This window comes from Emiliania huxleyi, assembly GCF_000372725.1.
Source record: "Emiliania huxleyi CCMP1516 unplaced genomic scaffold EMIHUscaffold_328, whole genome shotgun sequence".
Lineage (NCBI taxonomy): Eukaryota > Haptophyta > Isochrysidales > Noelaerhabdaceae > Emiliania > Emiliania huxleyi.
In genome coordinates, this window is record NW_005199536.1 from 80,785 (window position 1) to 99,529 (window position 18,745).

Sequence of the window (18,745 nt, forward strand, 5' to 3'; positions counted from 1 at the left end):
AGAACAGGGCAATAATCGCGATCGCACCAATATCGTCGATGATCGCGATGGCGAGCAGCAATGCTTTGAGCGCTACCGGCACACGGCTGCCGAGGAGCGCGAGCAGGCCCAGCGCGAAGGCGATATCTGTGGCGGCCGGGATGGCGCCACCCACGGAGGTTCTGGGGGTGTCAGGCGTTGATGGCGAGGAAACCCAGAGGGGGGAGGGGGCGTGCGGCGGCGTCGGCGGACGGCGGCGGCGGTGGCGGCGGCGTTGACGGCAGTGGCGCCGGTGGCGGCGGCGGCGGCGGCGGCGGTGGCGGAGGTGGCGCGCCGCGCGCTTGGAGGGCGCGGACAAGCGACTGACACCAAATGTCCGACTCTGGGGTTGTAGTGCGGACCCCGGACTACAACTCTCTAGTCGGATGTGCGGCGTGAAACGCGCTGTTGCGCCCTCCACGGCGCCCGAAGTGCGCCTTTGCTCGCACAGCTCACGGGGCGCGACCGAGCCGCCATGCAAGTCCCAGAAGTCCGCGCGCCCTGGAGGGCGCGGACAAGCGACTGACACCAAATCTCCGACTCTGGGGTTGTAGTGCGGACCCGGGACTACAACTCTCTAGTCAGATGTGCAGCGTGAAACGCGCTTTTGCGCCCCCCACGGCGCCCGAAGTGCGCCTTTGCTCGCACAGCAGACGGGTCGCGAGCCGGGAAATCGCACCAATCTCGCTGAATCTCGCCGCCCCAGGCTCTAGAGGTGGAGAGACTGGCCTTCCTGGTCAAGCAGGACATGCCCCTGCTAGCATGCCAAGCAAGGGCTCGCGGGTCGAGGTTGTTATTGCGCCACACCACCCTGCCACCGCTGCCACCGAAGGCAACACGGTGCTCCGTGAAACGGCCACTTTGTTGTCGTAGTCAGGCTGTCTTGTGTATGCGGCTCCTTAAAGCTAAGAAGTGTGTATAAGGGGCTAGGAAGAGGGACCCAAGATATCTTCTGAGCTGTGCACAGGGGAGGACCTAGGTGACAAAGACCCAAGAGAAGGGGCCGGAGAGAGTGAGGTGAGGCCCGAGCGGCCAACGGAGCAACGGTGGTGGCAGCGTGGCGCACCGTCAAGCTCGGGCACAGCCGGTTTAAGCCAAAGTGAAGTAACTCATATATATCTGAAATCATATGAGTTACACCTCGGCCTTCTAGGAGCTGCTAGCTGAGTGATTGGCGCGCTAGAAGCCTCCCCGAGAGTGCCTCCCCGACCGGCCCCGAGGAGCTGCTCGGAACTCCAACTTTAACCCTTCATAGCTCCAAAACGTACCTGCGGATTTCTTCCCTATTGCTCCTGCATGATCTGTGGGTCCACCCCACTCACATAACCAAGCCTCAAGGAATGGCGTCTAGGCGTTCAGAAATAGTTTCTTGTACACACCTATACACATCAGACGACTCAAGGGTATTTTCTTACTTCTACTTCGCGGAGGCTGTCCAGATACTGGGATACTTCGCAGCAGGCCTCAAATACTGGGATACTGTGAACGATTCCCCTTTGAGATATTGCGCAGTAATAATACTTCAATACTCCGAGCTGGTACCGCGGATACTTCGATACTCGTGATGACGCACCCGGTGAGTATCACAGTAATCGATCCACGCCGGCGAAGTATCCCAATATCGCAGAGCTAAACGCCAAGTAATAATACTGCAATACTGGGCGCTACTTGGTCCTCCAGCCCCGCCGAATATCCCAGTATCCGCATCAGAGATGGCCAGTATCCAGCAGTATCCAGCAGTATCCCGCAGTATCCTGCAGTATCCCAGTATCCGGGGTCGGCCCTCGAGCGATGCATTGCGCTGCGGCCGCAGTCGTACGTCCAGCAGCGGGATGCGAGGCAGCAGCTAGGTGGGGAGGGATTGAGCCAATTGAGCAGCGTGGGTAAGTGAAGACTGCCGTAAAGCGTGTGCCCGTGCCCTGCCGGCGCAATGGTGTAAACGCGTGTGCAAGGGCTGGCGCGGTGGTGAAGGCGGCATAGGCACAAGGTGGTCGAAGACGGCAGAGGCGCCAGTGCTGGAACTGAGGGCGAGTGTCGTGGCAGTGCACTGGTGCTGGTGCTGTGTGAGGAGGAAGACTCACACCGGGGAGGCGTTACGGCCGCGAACATTGAGCGCAGTAAGGTGGTCACCGTCCTGCGGCGCACGCACAGGGATCACAGTAGATTGCACAGCAGCTGTGCTGTAAAAGGGCCCCAGAGCTATCTCGATGGCTAGGGGCGCTGGATTGGCTGGGCGCGTCAGCTCCCACAAGCGATATCAACGTTGTGATGCAGTGTCAGCCTCGGCAATTGAAGCTTGGTGCCGGCACGCAGGAGCACCAGCGTGCTCGCAATGCCTGTGCCGCTTGAATGCTGCCGCGCACGGTGTTCGCGACGGGCTTCAGTCGGCGACAAAACGTCCATCGTTCGCCTCTACTTATCGGATACCGCGGCGCCCATGATTCGCGACAAGTAAAGTTTCGATTCACGACCTGGGTAATAAGGGTCACCCGACCACATGGCGAAGGATGCCTTTGGCTTTCCCTCTCCCCTCTCCTTCGTCGGGTCGATTCCAGGTAGATTCAGATTGGCTGTAGATTCAGATTGGCTGGGCCTCCTCCCCCCCCCCCCCCCCGACACCCCAGAGTCCAGTGCATGCCCTAGTGCATGCCGTCTGTCATGTTCGGCATACACAACTTGCAAGGCACAAGCACCACCAAGACACCAAGCACCACCAACACACGCCGTGAACACTGCTCCCGCGCGGTCTTCTCTCCTCTTGCGCGCCGCAGTATCCTAGTACCTAGACCTAGTTAGTGGGCCCATGGCCCAAACCCGTTGAAATACGGGTACATGCGCAGCTCCAATGCTGTCAGGTGCCCCACCACCTGCAGTACCTCACAGAGTGATTCATAGCTGCCCGTGAACGCTGCGCCCCTAGCAAACATCTTGTGATCTTTGATCTTCCGGATGACGGTCTCAATGCGGTTGCGCACGTGCTCGTGGATGTTGTTGAAGATCTTCTCGGCCTGGGTCAGTGGCGGTGGTACAGGCGGTAGCGCAGCCCCAGCGCCCTGCCCGCGCCCGCGCCCGCGCCCGCGCCCTTTGCCTTAGAAGTCGGACTCAAAAACCTCGAGACTCACGAAACTTGTCCAATTCAGGTGGGCGGTGTCATTGCGATCGTTGCGGGACGTGAGAAAGGACCGACATGATCCAAACATAGTGGTGGTTCAAGTTGTTTCTCAAACGAGAAGCCCCGGGGGGTCCCGGGGGGGGGCGTCCTTCTTGCGAGTTCGCGCTTCGCCGAACAGAGCTGTCGTTGAAGTCTCTTCCCGCCGACCCCAACAGCCCCGCACGACCCGAATCGGCAGCACACCGCTTCCCACATACCAGGCTCTGGTAACCGACGCTCCTCTTTGGCGCCGGACCGTCTCGAGTGAACCCACCGGTGTGGGCGCCGCCGCCGAGCATCACGGCAAACGGGTGACGGACCTGCACATAAACTGAATCATCTCGGCCGACCCTGCCGCTGTGGCCGACGATGTCGGATGCTCTCGAGCACTCTCCAGCGCCGGGCGCGGTCCTGACACAGCCGGCCGTGCTTCACCGCCGCTGTTCAGCTCGGCGGCAGAAATGGCAGCGGATACGAGCTCTTTACGGACTGTCGAGCTGCGGTCGGAGAACTCGTGAGCTTCCACACATCGCAACTCTTGCCGATGCATTCTGGAACAATCACATAACGCCTGGCATCACCACAGCCCACTTGCGACATTTGTGGCCCAAGCCGGTCCGCAGTATCCCAGTATCCCAGTCTCCGAGGATCCGGTATCCACATCAGCCGGGGATGCTCTAGGGAGGGGTGCAGCTGCATGGTGACAACTACCAGTGAGAAGGATGGGGATGCAGCTGGCTGCTGGACCATGGCTTACACACGGGCACACTTCCATGAATTGCCAGTATCCAGCAGTATCCAGCAGTATCCCGCAGTATCCTGCAGTATCCCAGTATCCGATGCGCCGGCTCCGAGTATTTCGGTGAAAATACTGCGCGATACTGCCAGGGCCACACTACTTCAGTAACACAATATCTGCATGCCCCAGGCCCAGTATTGCAGTATCACCCTCGCGGCAGAGAGGTATTTGCGCCACCGATACTTGGCCCTCGCTTGTGGGATATTGGGATACTTGGCCAAGGGCCGTGTGCAGGTAGCATGCAGTATTGCAATAAAAATACTTGCTTTGCGTGTCTGAAATACTGGAATACTGCGCCACAGCACCTCGGATACTGGGATACTGGAAATACTGTGAAATACTCGAACTCTCCTTGCGTACTGAGAGGCGAAGACGGCGAAAAGCGCGGCGCGCGGCGGGCAGGTTCTGAAGCGGGGGGGCTGCTCCCCTCCCCCCCTCGGAGGGCCGGACTGAGGCGCCGGAGGGACCCCGCCCTTTCCCTCGTCTGGCTTCTGCTCGCATAGCGGCCCGATATCTCGAAATAAATAAACAAAGAGCTGGACAAATACCAAATTCCAAATCGCAAACATAGAAACCCAAACACAGGCGGCGACGTGGCATACGAGCTCATAGGAGAAGGAGGCGGGCACAAGTTCCAAGGACGCACGAGCGAGCGAGACAGCAGCCATGACGATGATGATTCAGCGCGTGAACGCCAACTCGCCGGCACAGGCCGTGAAGAGCCGCGCACGCGGGCCGACGATTACGCAGCTGCGTGCCAAGCAGGCCGCTCTTGTGGCCGCATCCGAGCTCGCGGCTTCGAGTGATGCCGAGGCGAGTGTGGTAAGGCACTCGCCCGTTGACGAAGCCAAGCGGTGGGCAAGCGGCAAAGGCCGCAAAGTGGGCTTCGCAAAAGCACGTGCCACCTTCCGTGGCGGCGGCACGGGAATCGCGGCGACGGCGGCGAAGCACGACTCGCTCATCAAGAAGGCCCGCTGGCGCGGTACCGAGCAAATTGCCCGGGAGACTCCGGCGGGCTCTGTGTCCGTAGTGACGATGCCGCACCGCAAGGACTTCGCCTCCGACAAGGAGCACCAAGTGAAGTTTAACCTGTGGCTGAAGGCGGACGGCTTCAAAGGCAAGGTGCTCAACGGGGCGGTGAGGGAGCCAGAGCACCTCTCTCGGTCGGGCTCACGTGTGTGTGGATCCATGTAGGAGCGGCAGCAGCGGGTGGCCGCGCAGTACGAGAAGCGCGTGCTGACCATGAACGCGTGGGGCCAAAAGCAGGGCTACCCGCCGTTCTGCGAGGTGGTGACCCAGGAGGACGGCTTGGCCAATCTGCAGCTCATTGTTGACAAGGTGCGCGGCAAGGAGGTGCCGCGAGTGCCGGCGGTGTCCGCTTTCATCGAGTTCTGCGTGGGCATGATGACCGGCGAGGTGGAGAAGGGCGGCTGCCGGGAGCTCCGAGCTGATCCTCAGCTGTACGCCACGGCGGCTTACGGGCTCTCGCAGGCGGAGATGATGATGCCGGTCGAGAAGAAGGGCACGTTCGGGTGGGGGCCGTACAAGGACGCGCCGTACAAGCTGCAGAGCATCCAACAGTACGCGACGGCGCTGCGCGTTTGGCTGAAGGAGGAGCTGCGCCGGTGGCCAGACGCAGGTGTGGCCAACCCGATGTACGACGGGTGGGTTGCCTCTGTGATGAACTACGTGCAGAAAGAGCTGCCTTCTGCGCGCATGGAGGAGCGGCTGCCGCCCGCGTTGACGACTGGCGTCTTCAACGAGGTGATCAGAATAAATAGAGCAGTCATCTCCAGGGAGAGATAATAAATAAAAACGGACACCTCTACTGTTGAAGGATAGTAGAATGGCAGTGGGGTCGGAGGGCGGCCGGGTCGCTCCGGAGCGGCCCCGCGCGGGGAGGTGGGTGGAGATGGGTAAAAAGGAACAGGTCCCCGCCACGATATCTCGATGAGATCTGACGGCTGATTGAGCATTGATAGCGTAGCTAGCGTGCGTGCGTGCCGGGAGACGATTCCGGGAGACGGGAGAGCTGGGGGGGCGGCAATCACGAATCAGCAGCATGAGAGGAGAGCACTGGCCACTGGGCCACAATGGATTATTTATTATTCTTTACGGTAATTCCCCCCCCCCCCCCCCCCTGCGTCAGCACCTGGTCAGCACACAGCAGCTAGCTAGATTGACGGCTCAGCACACAGCAGCTTCCTAGCTAGATTGACGGCGCCGGCGCGCGCGGCGGCGCCGGCCTGGCTTGTGAAGTGGCTTGTGAACCAGCTGTACGGTGTCACTCCCCACGTCCCCAGACGGAGTGACGGACTGTCACACACACAAGTCAGCGCTGCGCATTCAGCGCTGGGCAGTCTGCCGGGTGCGTGTAAACGTAATGCACGCTGCTGGCTAGCTGCTGGTTGCAGTGGCGCACGCTGCCCGCGGCTAGTGAGAGTAGTGTTGCAAGCGAATCGAATGCCGCGAGAGAGTACAGGGGCCCCGAGCCCGGTATGTTAGCAGCAGTTCTCAGCCAGATGCCACACCCACCGCACAGCAGCGAGCAGGCACAGCACACAAGAAACACGCACATAACACCCACATCGCACATGCGTATGCACATGCACACCCTCGTCCCGAGTGCTCACTTCTGCAGCAGGGCTGCCACTGCGTACTGGCTGGAGGCTCCGACCACCGCTACTCGCCGCCGCATGCTGCCCCCACCACGGTGACCTCGACCGCGATGCCCTCGTGGGTGCCGTCATGCTGGCGCTTACCGCTCACTTCTGCGGCACGTAGCGGCCAGTGCTCGCGTCGATCAGCCGCCCCGCCGAGTTGAGGCGCGTGCCGCTGCCGGTGCGCGGCGACGCTGGCGCCGCGGCAGGCGGGGCGCGGACCGGCGTGCGGGGTGGCGAGACGGCACGGGCGGGAGCGGGCGAGCGCGGCGACGACGATGCGACGTAGCGGCCGGTGCTCGCGTCGATCAGCCGCCCCGCCGAGTTGAGGCGCGTGCCGCTGCCGGTGCGCGGCGACGCTGGCGCCGCGGCCCGCACCTTTATCTCGCCAAACGCCAGCGTGTTCTTCGTGCCGGGGAGAATGACAGTCACGTAGCGGTGCCTGGTCGGGGGGGGGGGGGGGAGAGGCTTGCTTCCCAGGCGCGCACCATCGTCACGGGAACTAGTCACGGGAACTAGTCACGGGAACTAGTCGGGATTGAGGCGTGGCGGTGGGAAGGGTGGCAGACGCGCTTGGACTTGGCAGCGTCGCACGGCGCCGTGACGGGCCCTTTCTTGATTTCTGACCAGGCAAATGGTCCGCCGCATTTCACCGCCTTTTCTCCAGCCTTCTTGCCGACCCAGATCTCGAAGTCTTCGAGATATTTCTTCGCCTTTGACGGCTTGTTCTTGGTGTCCCGGGTGACGGTCACGGAGCTGATGGGCTGCTGATTCTCCATGGTGGCCTAATGTGTCAGGGAAGGGGGGTCGCCAATGGTGAAATGCCACGAGAGGGGAGAGGGCGAGGAACGCCGGGGTGCCTTGGCGGAGAACCACGGGCTGGTCTGCTTCTTGCTCTTGCCAAATGTCTTGCTTTTGCCGTCGGTCACCTTGGCCAAGAACTGCGAGCACGAGCCGTAGTGTGATAAATAGGCACAACCTAGATCTAGATAGTGGCTATGCGTGACGAGCCTTCTTGGCGAAGCTGGTGGAGTGGCCCGTCGACATCCGCGGCTTTCTCAGCGCAAGTGCATCCGCTGGAGACGACGGCGACGGCGACGGCGGCGGTGGAGAGGGCGAAGCCGAGGGAGGCGGAGGCGAGGGTGGTGATGGTGCTGGTGGCGGCGCCGGTGCGGGTGGTGGTGAGGGTCGTGGCGGCGGCGACGGTGGGGGGGAAAAGCACAGGTAGCCATACGTCGAATGGCATGGCCACGCCACGCCGCATCGCCATCGCCTGTCGGGACCAACGCACCCGCACGGCTTGCCCGGGTTGCCATTCCAGCTGGAGCAGTGCCCGCCGCCGTAATTGTTGCGGTCCCAGTACGCGTTGAAATGGTAATTGATTGCGCCGTGGCAGGCGCATTCGCGGCTGGAGGTGCAGTCGGACTCGCCGTCGTATCGACATGGTGGCAAGGGAGGAAGAGGGGATGGCGGGGATGGCGGCGGCGGGCTCGGCGAAGGCGGGCTGAGCGGCGGCGGTGAGGGTTGCGGCGGCGAGGGGGGTGGTGGCGAGGGAAAAAGCGACGGCGACGGCGGCGAGGGAGAAAGCGACGGCGGCGGCGGAGAGGGCGAAGCCGAGGGAGGCGGAGGCGAGGGAGGCGAGGTCGGCGAGGGCGGCGAGAGCGGCGGCGCGGGCGGCGGCGAGACCAGAAACGATGGCACGATGCATTGGCCATCAACGTCAGTCGTCACCACACCGATCGTCACCTCGCCGTATTCCGAGGGGCCGGCCCCGGCACTGGTCGTGGTATCTTCCAGGGCGTAGACGACCGTTGTGTACGGCCCGATGAAGCCGGAGCCGCCGCCGCCGGGGCCATGGTTGTGGTGCTGACCGCCGCCGCCGCCGCCGCCAAAGTAGCCGCCGCCGCCGCCGCCGCCGCCATACCCCGAGTGGCTAGAGTCGCCGCCGTTGTACTGCCAGCCGTTGCTACCACACCGGAAGCCGCCGCAGCCGCGCGAGCCGCCCCCCGTTTGGGTGCCTCCGTAGCCGCCGGGCCAACCCGCAGAATGGCCACCCACGCTCCCACCGCCGGCGCCGGGGGCATAACTGTTAAAGTTGCCGGCGCCGCCGCCGCCCCCTGCGGTGAGCAGGTCGGCGTTAACGCCATGGATGCGGATCGCGCTGCGGCCTCCGCCGCCACCGCCGCCGTTCCCGCCGTCATTCCCACCCCGACCGCCGCCGCCATATGCACGCGACGAGCGGTAGCACTTTGGGCCAGCCTCGCCGACGATGATGGTCAGCGCAGACGTGCCCGCGGGGAGAACAACGATTGCGGAGGTGTAGCCGCCGCTGGCGCCTGGATAGGCGCCGTTGCAACTTTCCCCGCCTCCAGCGCCCTTGAGCGTCACGTTGACGCACGTGGCGTTGTTGAGCGGGAACGTCACGTCGTTGCCCGTGTACGAGAAGTTCGTGTGTGAGATGGTTGAGTATGACGGAGGCGGCGATGGAGACGGCGGCGAGGGCGGCGGCAAGGGTGGAGGAGGAAGCGGTGAGAGCGAGGGCGGTGGCGGCAAGGGAGGAAGAGGGGATGGCGGGGATGGCGGCGGCGGGCTCGAGGGAGGCGGGCTGAGCGGCGGCGGTGAGGGTTGCGGCGGCGAGGGGGGTGGTGGCGAGGGAAAAAGCGACGGCGACGGCGGCGAGGGGGAAAGCGACGGCGGCGGCGGAGAGGGCGAAGCCGAGGGAGGCGGAGGCGAGGGAGGCGAGGTCGGCGAGGGCGGCGAGAGCGGCGGCGCGGGCGGCGGCGAGACCAGAAACGATGGCACGATGCATTGGCCATCAACGTCAGTCGTCACCACACCGATCGTCACCTCGCCGTATTCCGAGGGGCCGGCCCCGGCACTGGTCGTGGTATCTTCCAGGGCGTAGACGACCGTTGTGTACGGCCCGATGAAGCCGGAGCCGCCGCCGCCGGGGCCATGGTTGTGGTGCTGACCGCCGCCGCCGCCGCCGCCAAAGTAGCCGCCGCCGCCGCCGCCGCCGCCATACCCCGAGTGGCTAGAGTCGCCGCCGTTGTACTGCCAGCCGTTGCTACCACACCGGAAGCCGCCGCAGCCGCGCGAGCCGCCCCCCGTTTGGGTGCCTCCGTAGCCGCCGGGCCAACCCGCAGAATGGCCACCCACGCTCCCACCGCCGGCGCCGGGGGCATAACTGTTAAAGTTGCCGGCGCCGCCGCCGCCCCCTGCGGTGAGCAGGTCGGCGTTAACGCCATGGATGCGGATCGCGCTGCGGCCTCCGCCGCCACCGCCGCCGTTCCCGCCGTCATTCCCACCCCGACCGCCGCCGCCATATGCACGCGACGAGCGGTAGCACTTTGGGCCAGCCTCGCCGACGATGATGGTCAGCGCAGACGTGCCCGCGGGGAGAACAACGATTGCGGAGGTGTAGCCGCCGCTGGCGCCTGGATAGGCGCCGTTGCAACTTTCCCCGCCTCCAGCGCCCTTGAGCGTCACGTTGACGCACGTGGCGTTGTTGAGCGGGAACGTCACGTCGTTGCCCGTGTACGAGAAGTTCGTGTGTGAGATGGTTGAGTATGACGGAGGCGGCGATGGAGACGGAGGTGGCGCGGGCGGCGAGGGCGGCAGCGCGGGCGGCGGCGAGACCAGAAACGATGGCACGATGGGTGGCGGCAGTGACGGAGGAGGGGTCGCTGGCGGCATCATGGTACTCGTGACGGTGAGCGAGAACTTGGCGATGCACGCATTCGGGTGCGCAGTCCCCATCGAGGAAGATGTCGGCTCAAACGCGACCGATCCCCAAGTCCAGTCGGCGATGCCGCTTTCGTATGTGTCGCTCGTTGACGACCACGATTTGCACACGGAGCACGCGTTTGAACCGCCGTTCGACGCGTCGATCGATAAGGTCACCCCAGCGATCGTCGCGGATAGCGTCGGCGAGCCAATCGACGTTCCATACGCGGTCAGGGTCAAGGAGGTGACGCTGCCGCTGTAGCCAGACATCTCGAAGTTCGGCCAGTTGCCAGCCCAAGGGTGGGAGTGGTCCGAACCCCAGGACGTGCAGCCGTACACCTGGCTGCACACCGTGCACCAGGTAGGACCCGTCGCGCGGCTGCTCCAGAACGTCAGGGTCTGGTGCAGCGGAGCGAGCGGCGGGCTCGTCGGAGGCAAGCTGGGCGGCGGCGGTGAGGGTGGCGGCGGCGAGGGTGGCGGCGGCGAGGGTTCCGGTGGCGGGCTCGGTGGTGGAGAAGGGGGCGACTGCGGCGGCTGCGGCGGCGAGGGCGGTGCAATCCCACCAACGCTCAGCCCATAGGCGCCGCGAGGGTATGTCATGCCCTGCACAGCCATCCACGTGCCATTCGGGCCCGCGGCCGGGTCGTACCGCTCCATCTCGGAGTTCGACTGGCTATCGCTGAGCGCGTACAGGTAGCCATTGAACGTGAGGAGGTGGTTGTTCCGCTCCTCGAAGCGTCCGATGGTAGGCGCGACGAAGGTCCACGCGTCGAGGGCGGGGTCGTACCGCTCGACCACGCCCCACGCGCCGTTGCACTCGACGCCAGCAGCGTACAGGTAGCCGTTGAGCGGCGCGAGGCCATTGACCTGTGAGAGGTGAGAGGTGAGAGGGTTGAAGGGTGCAGGGGGTGAGCATTTAGGATTAGTGAGAGGGCGCCGCCGAGCGCCGTGAGGCCTGCGACCCGCTTGCGAGGGCTTATGGGTTTAAAGGCCTTTTTAAGGGCCAGCGTGACCTGCTTGCGAGTGCACGCCATCGACGCGAGTGGCGTCCAGACGGCATGTTGCGAGTTGCCGTCAGCCGGAGGAGCGTACGAGATTAGCCGTGGGGTGCCATCGCAACCAAAATAAATGAGGTGCTCCAGCACCGCGACGCTTGGCCACAGCGGCCGACCTGACGGGGGGGCTCGTGCAAGCTCGGCATGTGAAGGGCGGGTGGGGATGACGGTGTTAACACAGCGGCCGACCAGCGAAGGTCTCTCAGCCGGTTCAGCATGCAAAGGGACGATGTGGAAGGGCGGGTGTGAACCTGTGGGGATCTCCCAACCGCTCGGCATGAAGCCCATTTGCGCCCAGCTGTTGGCGACCGGGTCGTACCGCTGGATTCTGCCCTGGCCAAAGACGTACATGTGGCCGAAGAGGGAGACGGCCGAGGTGCCGATGTCGTACGGGGCACTGGCACGGAACGCCCAGCTATTCCCCGTCGGGTCGTAGCGCAGATTTTGCCGCTCGGCGGAGCCGCCCGGCAGCCCATGCCCGTCGCCGCCGACCGCATAGACATACCCGCCGAGGGCTGTCATCGTGACCTGCATGCGGCGGGGTGAGTGGACGGCTGGAGGCGTGGCCAGTGTGGCGAGGGGATAGTGGCGAGTGGCGAGTGGCCTGCTGCAGCGGGCGAGATGACGGCGCACAGGCCGCGGCACTCCACGCATCCTGCACAGGGTCGTACCGCTCCATGTACTTGTGTCGGCATATCTCCTGGTACGGGGTGGGGCACAGGGCATGTTGGGCGTGGGGCATGGGCGGGGGGCATCAGGCACATGCACACCTGGCAAGGTATCGTCGAGCACGAATAGCCTCCAAGGACATACATGTATGCAGCCGGTGGCGGCGACGGCGGCATCGGCGGCCGGTAGGGAGGGGCAGGCGGCATCGGAGGTGGCGAGGGCTGAACTGCAGGAACAGACGGCGTCGAGGGTGACGGAGGAGGGGTCGCTGGCGGCATCATGGTACTCGTGACGGTGAGCGAGAACTTGGCGATGCACGCATTTGGGTGCGCAGTCCCCATCGAGGAAGATGTCGGCTCAAACGCGACCGATCCCCAAGTCCAGTCGGCGATGCCGCTTTCGTATGTGTCGCTCGTTGACGACCACGATTTGCACACGGAGCACGCGTTTGAACCGCCGTTCGACGCGTCGATCGATAAGGTCACCCCAGCGATCGTCGCGGATAGCGTCGGCGAGCCAATCGACGTTCCATACGCGGTCAGGGTCAAGGAGGTGACGCTGCCGCTGTAGCCAGACATCTCGAAGTTCGGCCAGTTGCCAGCCCAAGGGTGGGAGTGGTCCGAACCCCAGGACGTGCAGCCGTACACCTGGCTGCACACCGTGCACCAGGTAGGACCCGTCGCGCGGCTGCTCCAGAACGTCAGGGTCTGGTGCAGCGGAGCGAGCGGCGGGCTCGTCGGAGGCAAGCTGGGCGGCGGCGGTGAGGGTGGCGGCGGCGAGGGTGGCGGCGGCGAGGGTTCCGGTGGCGGGCTCGGTGGTGGAGAAAGGGGCGACTGCGGCGGCTGCGGCGGCGAGGGCGGAACTGCAGGAACAGACGGCGTCGAGGGTGACGGAGGCGGCGGGGAGGGCGAGTAGCGAACAAGGAGCCACGCCGGGTCAGCCTCGCAGCCTCGGCATGTACCAGCAATGCACTTCCGGCTTCCGTCGGTGTCGCCGGGCCCATTGTCGGTGAACATGGAGAGGTATCGGGGACGGGCGCCCCAAACTTGAGTGATGTAGTGGTTCGTTCTGTAAAACATTAGCTTGATGACACCCGAGCTGTCCAAGGTTGGATGGCTGCTGGACCAGCCAGGGACATCCCGATTGGAGACCGAGATACCGCTGGCCGAACCCAATGTGAGCAGCCTTGCGAACTGATAGTTCGCCCCGCTGCTATCGGATGGGTCACGTGTGAAAGCGACCCATGGAGAGGTGGGCGCATCGTTACCAAACACCCACTTCGCCACGGTCCAGTCCCGATCAGATCCAATCGGTGATGCGCAGTTGGTTGTAAGAGAGTTGGTACAGTCGGTCACCGTGGCAGTGCCAAGGGGGTTGAAGCTGCACGCTGCCTTCACGTGCACGAGGTGCCACCCATCAAATGGAGTAGCGGGTGGCGAAGCTGGACTCGTGGGTGGCGAAGCTGGACTAGTGGGTGGCGAAGCTGGTGGCGAGGGTTGCGGTGGCGAGGGCGGCGGAGGTGAGGGCGGCGGCGGAGAAGGCAGCTGGGACGGCGGCTGCGACGGAGACGGAGGTGGAGGCGATGGCGGTGGCGGAGACGGAGGCGGTGGCGAGGGAGGCGGTGGCGGGGGCAGGAACGGGGGGCCGGAGGGCGGGGGCGGGAAGGGCGATGCAGAGGGCGGGGGCGACGGCGAGGCGGAGGGCGGGGGCGGCGTGGGCGGTGGTGAAGGCGGCGGCGGCGAGGGCGAGGGTGATTGTGGTGAAGGGGGCGACGGGGGCGACGGCTGTGCACAAACAGGTAGCATTCCGCCAAGATCACAATTAATATCCCTGTCGATAATAGTTCCACGTGGCTGGTATCCGCAGCAGCCAAAACTCCATGTGTCGAGGTTAAAGTCCCAGAGCTGCACATAGGCATAGGTCCAGCAGCACTGCTTGGTGGAGGTATGCTGCCAACAATCACTAGCCTGTAGACCTGGGGGGTTGAGCTCTTGGCCGATCCAGCATCGGTCCGATCCAGGGCCACCGCCCCTATCGCAATAGGGGGAACAGAAGCTAAATGTGTGACATCCGCACATGTCGGACGCATTGCCGGCACATCCATAGTAGGAATCTTCACACCCGCTGACCTTCCATTCATACCCGGACTCAAGAAGGCGTCGCGAATGCCGCTCGACCCCGTCTTGATTAAAGTTTGCCACGATTGCCGCCGCCTTGTCGGGGTCGCTTGCGGTGCTCCAGCTCTCATGCGCTGTCGCATCGTGAGCAAGGTGCCCGGTGACAGTGCGCATAGACGCGAGCAGAACGATGAGATGCATTGGTAAGCGAGCGAGTGAGAACACCTGCCAAGCGAGTGAGTGAGATAGGGGCTCAGACAAAGCAAGGACCACAGGCAAGAACAGCACCAGAGTGGTGTAACGCGAACACGCCACACATGCTCTGCCACTGATGCATGCTACATGCGCTGTGAGCGACGGCAAGTGCGAGCGGGTTGGGGGGGCGACCGGAGGAGGGCGGGGGCGGAGTGAGAAGGGCGCTGCGCGGCGGCCGGCGCGCCTCGAGCCCAACGTCGTCGGACATCTCTGCGAGACGCTGCTGCTGCTCGAAACCCGGCGCACAGTCAGGTGCAACTGCACGATGTATTGCAATCGCAAAAGCGCCCGCGCCCCAAGTCCAGTCGGCAATCGGCAAAAGACGTGATTGCGGCCGTGATTTCTCGATGTTGACTAGTGTGGGACCTGCAGCGGGTACCCGCCTTTTTCTCCTGGCACACAGGTACTCACTTATCCTCCACCGACGTTCGTTCGAGTGTGGAGAGTGCTGCAAACTGCATCGCGATTTGCATGTACATGTACCTCGCTCGCAACATTTTAGAGAACATTTTTCGTAATTATAATTCGTAATGTAAAGCTCTTCCGATGTTCCATTCCAGCCAGGCTCGAGTCTCAGGCACCGTCCACAGTCTCACAGGGAGGGGGTCGGTGCTTGATCCGGCGCCCGACGCCCGGCGTTGCGAGGCACGCGGTGTGCCCGACGGGTTCGCGCGGTCGCGGCGAAGGCTAAAGAGGCGGTCCTTCAGAGTCCTTCAAACGCTGGAATGCCTCGTTCTACGTTCTGCTTTCGCGTCGAGCCCTCCAGCTCGCCGCCACCTCCGTGGTCGCGGAACCACCGCGCACGCTCCTGCAGGAACTCGTCCTCAATGTCAAAGTCCGTGGCTACCGGCGCGGGCGAGAGCGGGCGATGCATTTGCTGCTGTCGGCTGAATGATGCTATGGTCCACTCGCAAGTCACTGGCACCGTCGCGCCTCTCGGCACCTCGTCCCAAGGCCGGCCATAAAATAAGGAGATGCGCCCCTGCAACTCCAGCGCGCGCTCCTGGTCGAGCTCATATGCGTCGCTGTCGTCAGGCGCCTCCTCGCGTGGCCGCCTCACTGGCGAGTCCGGGGTAGGGCAGAAGTTATCCCCGTAGGCGGGCGAGCCAGGCGGTGTCGGACCTCCACCGCCTGGAGCAAGCTGCGCCTCGAGCCATGCCTGTGACGCCTCTGAACCCGGGTCGCGCAGGTATGCATCGGCCTCAGCAGCATCGCCCGTGTAAGCTTGATACGCGCAAGAGAAGTTTACACGGCGGGTGCGAAAGTTGGCAATGCTGCCACGGCGCACGGGTGGAGAGGCCCCAATCACCAGTCTCAGAATCTGGCGCCCAAATTTTCTCTGAAGCGTGTGCGAGGTCGTCTTGCTTCTCTCGCTCAATCCGCTCACGCTCGAGTTTAGCCCGCTCCTCATGCCGATCGGCCTCAACGCCATCCCAGCCCTCCGGCACCCAATCCCCGCCTGACGGCTGCCCATCGTTGGCGCGCGGCTCCAAAAGCGCCTCGTCGAAGTAGTCGCAGGTGACTCCGGACACGTCTGGGGCGATGCCTACGCCATCGTAGGTGCACGTGCACGCACCCTCGCACATGCAACCGTCCATGTACTCGAGCCGGGCGCGCTCGTACGCTTCGGAGGCGCGCCACTGGGTGATGCGTTCACCGTCGATCGGCTGTCCAGCTTACTGTGGGTCGAGCAGCCAGTCGCGGAAATCCTCAACCTCCGCCACGCCGAGAGCTGCCTCCAACGCGACCCTTGCCACCGCAAAAAGAAAGAAAGAAAATGGACAACCCAAGGGAGGGATGGGAGGACGGCACCCCAGCCCGTGTAAAATTCCTGTGTCGAACCTTTTGGCTAAAAGAAAGAAAGAAAGACAACAGACAACCCAAGGGAGGGATGGGAGGACGGCACGCCGCCACAACACAGGGATTTTAAGGAGAGGTGTGTGGTCCACCGCGCCGAAAAAAGAAAGAAAGAAAACAGAAAACCCAAGGGAGGGATGGGAGGACAGGCACGGCGCAACCACACAGGAATTTAAAGGAGATGGCGCGGGTACTAAAATTCTTTGAAAAAGTCGGCGCGCCGCCGGCGTCCTCGGCGGCCTCCGGCCCTGCTTTTCAATACACCAGCCCTGCTTCGACGATGGGCGCTGAAGAGTCCAAACCTGCGGCGCCACCCGGCGAAGTCAGCGAGAGAATAAACTCCGTGGAACTGAGCGAGCTTCGGGTCGCATTCTCCACCCTCGCGCCTGACGGAGTGCTGACGGCCGAGGCGCTCACGTCGGCACTTCCACCCGTGCTGCCGTGGGAGGAGCTTCATCGCGTGCTGCTTGAGGCGGTAGCGGCGCGCGGCCACCCCGGCGGAGGTCTTGGGTTCGACGCCTTTGTCCTCGGTCTCGCTCTCACGGTGCGCAGTCGGCAGAGCGCGCGGCAGCGCATGGGCCTCCTTCGCTCCCTGTACGCCGGAGGCGACCGCGATGGCCCGCTCGGCGCGGACCGCCTCACCGCTCTTCTCAGCGGCGCGATGCGGGCTTCGGGGGGCGGCGAGGGCGACGACACGGCTCTGGGCGCCGCCGTCGCGGACGCGGCCGAGCTGCCTGCAGCAGAGTGGGATCGGTGGGCGGCAGACCAGCTGCCGGCGCTGGGCACTGCCTTTGAGACGAGCGTCATCGAGGCGCTCTGTGCCGTCGGGCGTGCGGGGCCTCCCTCCGGATGCCTCTCCCCGATGACGCGGCCTCCGCTGCTGAGCTACCAGAGCGACGCGCAGCAAGAGGCTCGCCCTCTGCCCTCCCCGCTCCCTCTCCTCGGTCCTCTGCCTGGCTCCCGCCTCAACATCCGGCCTGCCTGCTCCCTGCGTGCTGTCTGCTATAGCCGCAGCCTCCGCATCCGGCCTGCCTGCGTGCTGCTATAGCCGCAGCCTCCGCATCCGGCCTGCCTGCGTGCTGCTATAGCCGCAGCCTCCGCATCCGGCCTGCCTGCGTGCTGCTATAGCCGCAGCCTCCGCATCCGGCCTGCCTGCGTGCTGCTATAGCCGCAGCCGCAGCCGCTCAACAGCTGCTCCGTGTGGACAGAGTTCGCACACCGAGCAGCTGGGAGCTCCGCGACTCTGAGCCCCGCGAGATTTCACCGAGTCGGCCGGGGCCATACCAGACAGGCCCTGCCTGTAGGGCTCTCTCCTCACTCCGGGGCTGGCGTGGCTCTGCGCGCTCACCCTCGGCCCCGCAGACGCCGGAGAGCCGTCCCTCGTGGCGCCGCCTCTCCCCACAGCCTCCCTCTGATTGGTCTGTCGGCGTTCTTCTCTAGGAGCGCCCTCGCTGTGTTGCGCCGCCTCTCTGGCATGTCCACGACACGTCCATGACACGTCCGAGACGTGTCGCAGGAGAGCCCCGCTCGTGGCGCTGCCTCTACTCGAGCGCCGCGCAGGGGCAGGTGCGCAGCTCTCGCCCCCGCCTCGCCACGTGCAGCCACGGCGTAGTAGCAGCAGCAGCAGGAGCAGCAGGAGCAGCAGGAGCAGCAGTAGTAGCAGTGTGGTAGTGTGGTAGTCACGGCCCAATTCCACGCGCTGCATGCCACGGCGCAGTGACGCGTCCGACGACGTGATGCCACCAGGCGCTCTCCCGCTTCTCGACCTTTGTGGGCGGCTACACGGGCCCGACACTGCTGGTCGCGCGCTGCGCGCCGCTCTCCGACAAGGGCGAGGAGGAGGGCGTGGTCTTCGGCAGCCGACACTAGACACCTACACACCTCGTCGACGCCTAGAGCCGCCTAGACACCTCCTACTACACAGCTCCCCAGACACCTCGCTGGCACCTCCTAGACACCTCGTTGACACCTCGTCGACACCTCGTTGACACCTACACTCCCCTCGGCCTGCCGGCAGGCGCCTCAGGCAGAGCTCCTAGACACTCTCTCGACGCCTCTCCCTCGGCCCGGCAGGCGCCTTTGTCGACTCCGCGTGGAAGCCCACCGACAAGTACTTTGGAGGGGCGGGCTGCGCGCTCCTCCAGCTGGCGCCCGCCTTCCACGTCCACCGCCCCACAGGCTCTCTCGAGTAGGGCGGTCACGAGAGACACACGGCTCCACTGCACTGCGAGACGGCTCCGCCACTCCCTGAGAGAACCAGGCTGCCCCCCCCCCCCCCCCCCAACCACACACACACACACCACTACCACCACCACCACCACCACACAGACACACACCACCACCACCACCACCACCACCACACACACACACACACACACACACACCACCACCACCACCACCACCGCCACCATGTCCCCGCCTCCCCGCAGCCCTTTGCA

General features: G+C 64.3%; 3 protein-coding genes across 3 annotated transcripts; 1 reads left to right on the forward strand and 2 right to left on the reverse strand.

The window, feature by feature from the left end:
• Nucleotides 1–6,733: 6,733 nt before the first annotated feature.
• On the reverse strand, nucleotides 6,734–12,656 carry EMIHUDRAFT_117222 (hypothetical protein; the record flags this gene model as incomplete). The annotated part of the gene is made up of 6 exons (XM_005773756.1): nucleotides 6,734–7,070; nucleotides 7,256–7,413; nucleotides 8,375–11,221; nucleotides 11,368–11,525; nucleotides 11,661–11,937; nucleotides 12,180–12,656. The coding sequence occupies 6 exons, from the start codon at nucleotides 12,654–12,656 to the stop codon at nucleotides 6,734–6,736; spliced, it is 4,254 nt and encodes a 1,417-aa protein (XP_005773813.1).
• Nucleotides 12,657–15,153: 2,497 nt separating this feature from the next.
• EMIHUDRAFT_241292 (hypothetical protein) lies at nucleotides 15,154–16,048 on the reverse strand (the record flags this gene model as incomplete). Its single annotated transcript, XM_005773757.1, has 2 exons — nucleotides 15,154–15,674; nucleotides 15,760–16,048. 2 exons carry the CDS (start codon nucleotides 16,046–16,048, stop codon nucleotides 15,154–15,156), a joined length of 810 nt encoding a protein of 269 aa, XP_005773814.1.
• Nucleotides 16,049–16,587: 539 nt separating this feature from the next.
• Nucleotides 16,588–18,499, forward strand: EMIHUDRAFT_117223 (hypothetical protein; the record flags this gene model as incomplete). Its single annotated transcript, XM_005773758.1, has 2 exons — nucleotides 16,588–17,137; nucleotides 18,381–18,499. 2 exons carry the CDS (start codon nucleotides 16,588–16,590, stop codon nucleotides 18,497–18,499), a joined length of 669 nt encoding a protein of 222 aa, XP_005773815.1.
• Between the last annotated feature and the right edge of the window lie 246 nt (nucleotides 18,500–18,745).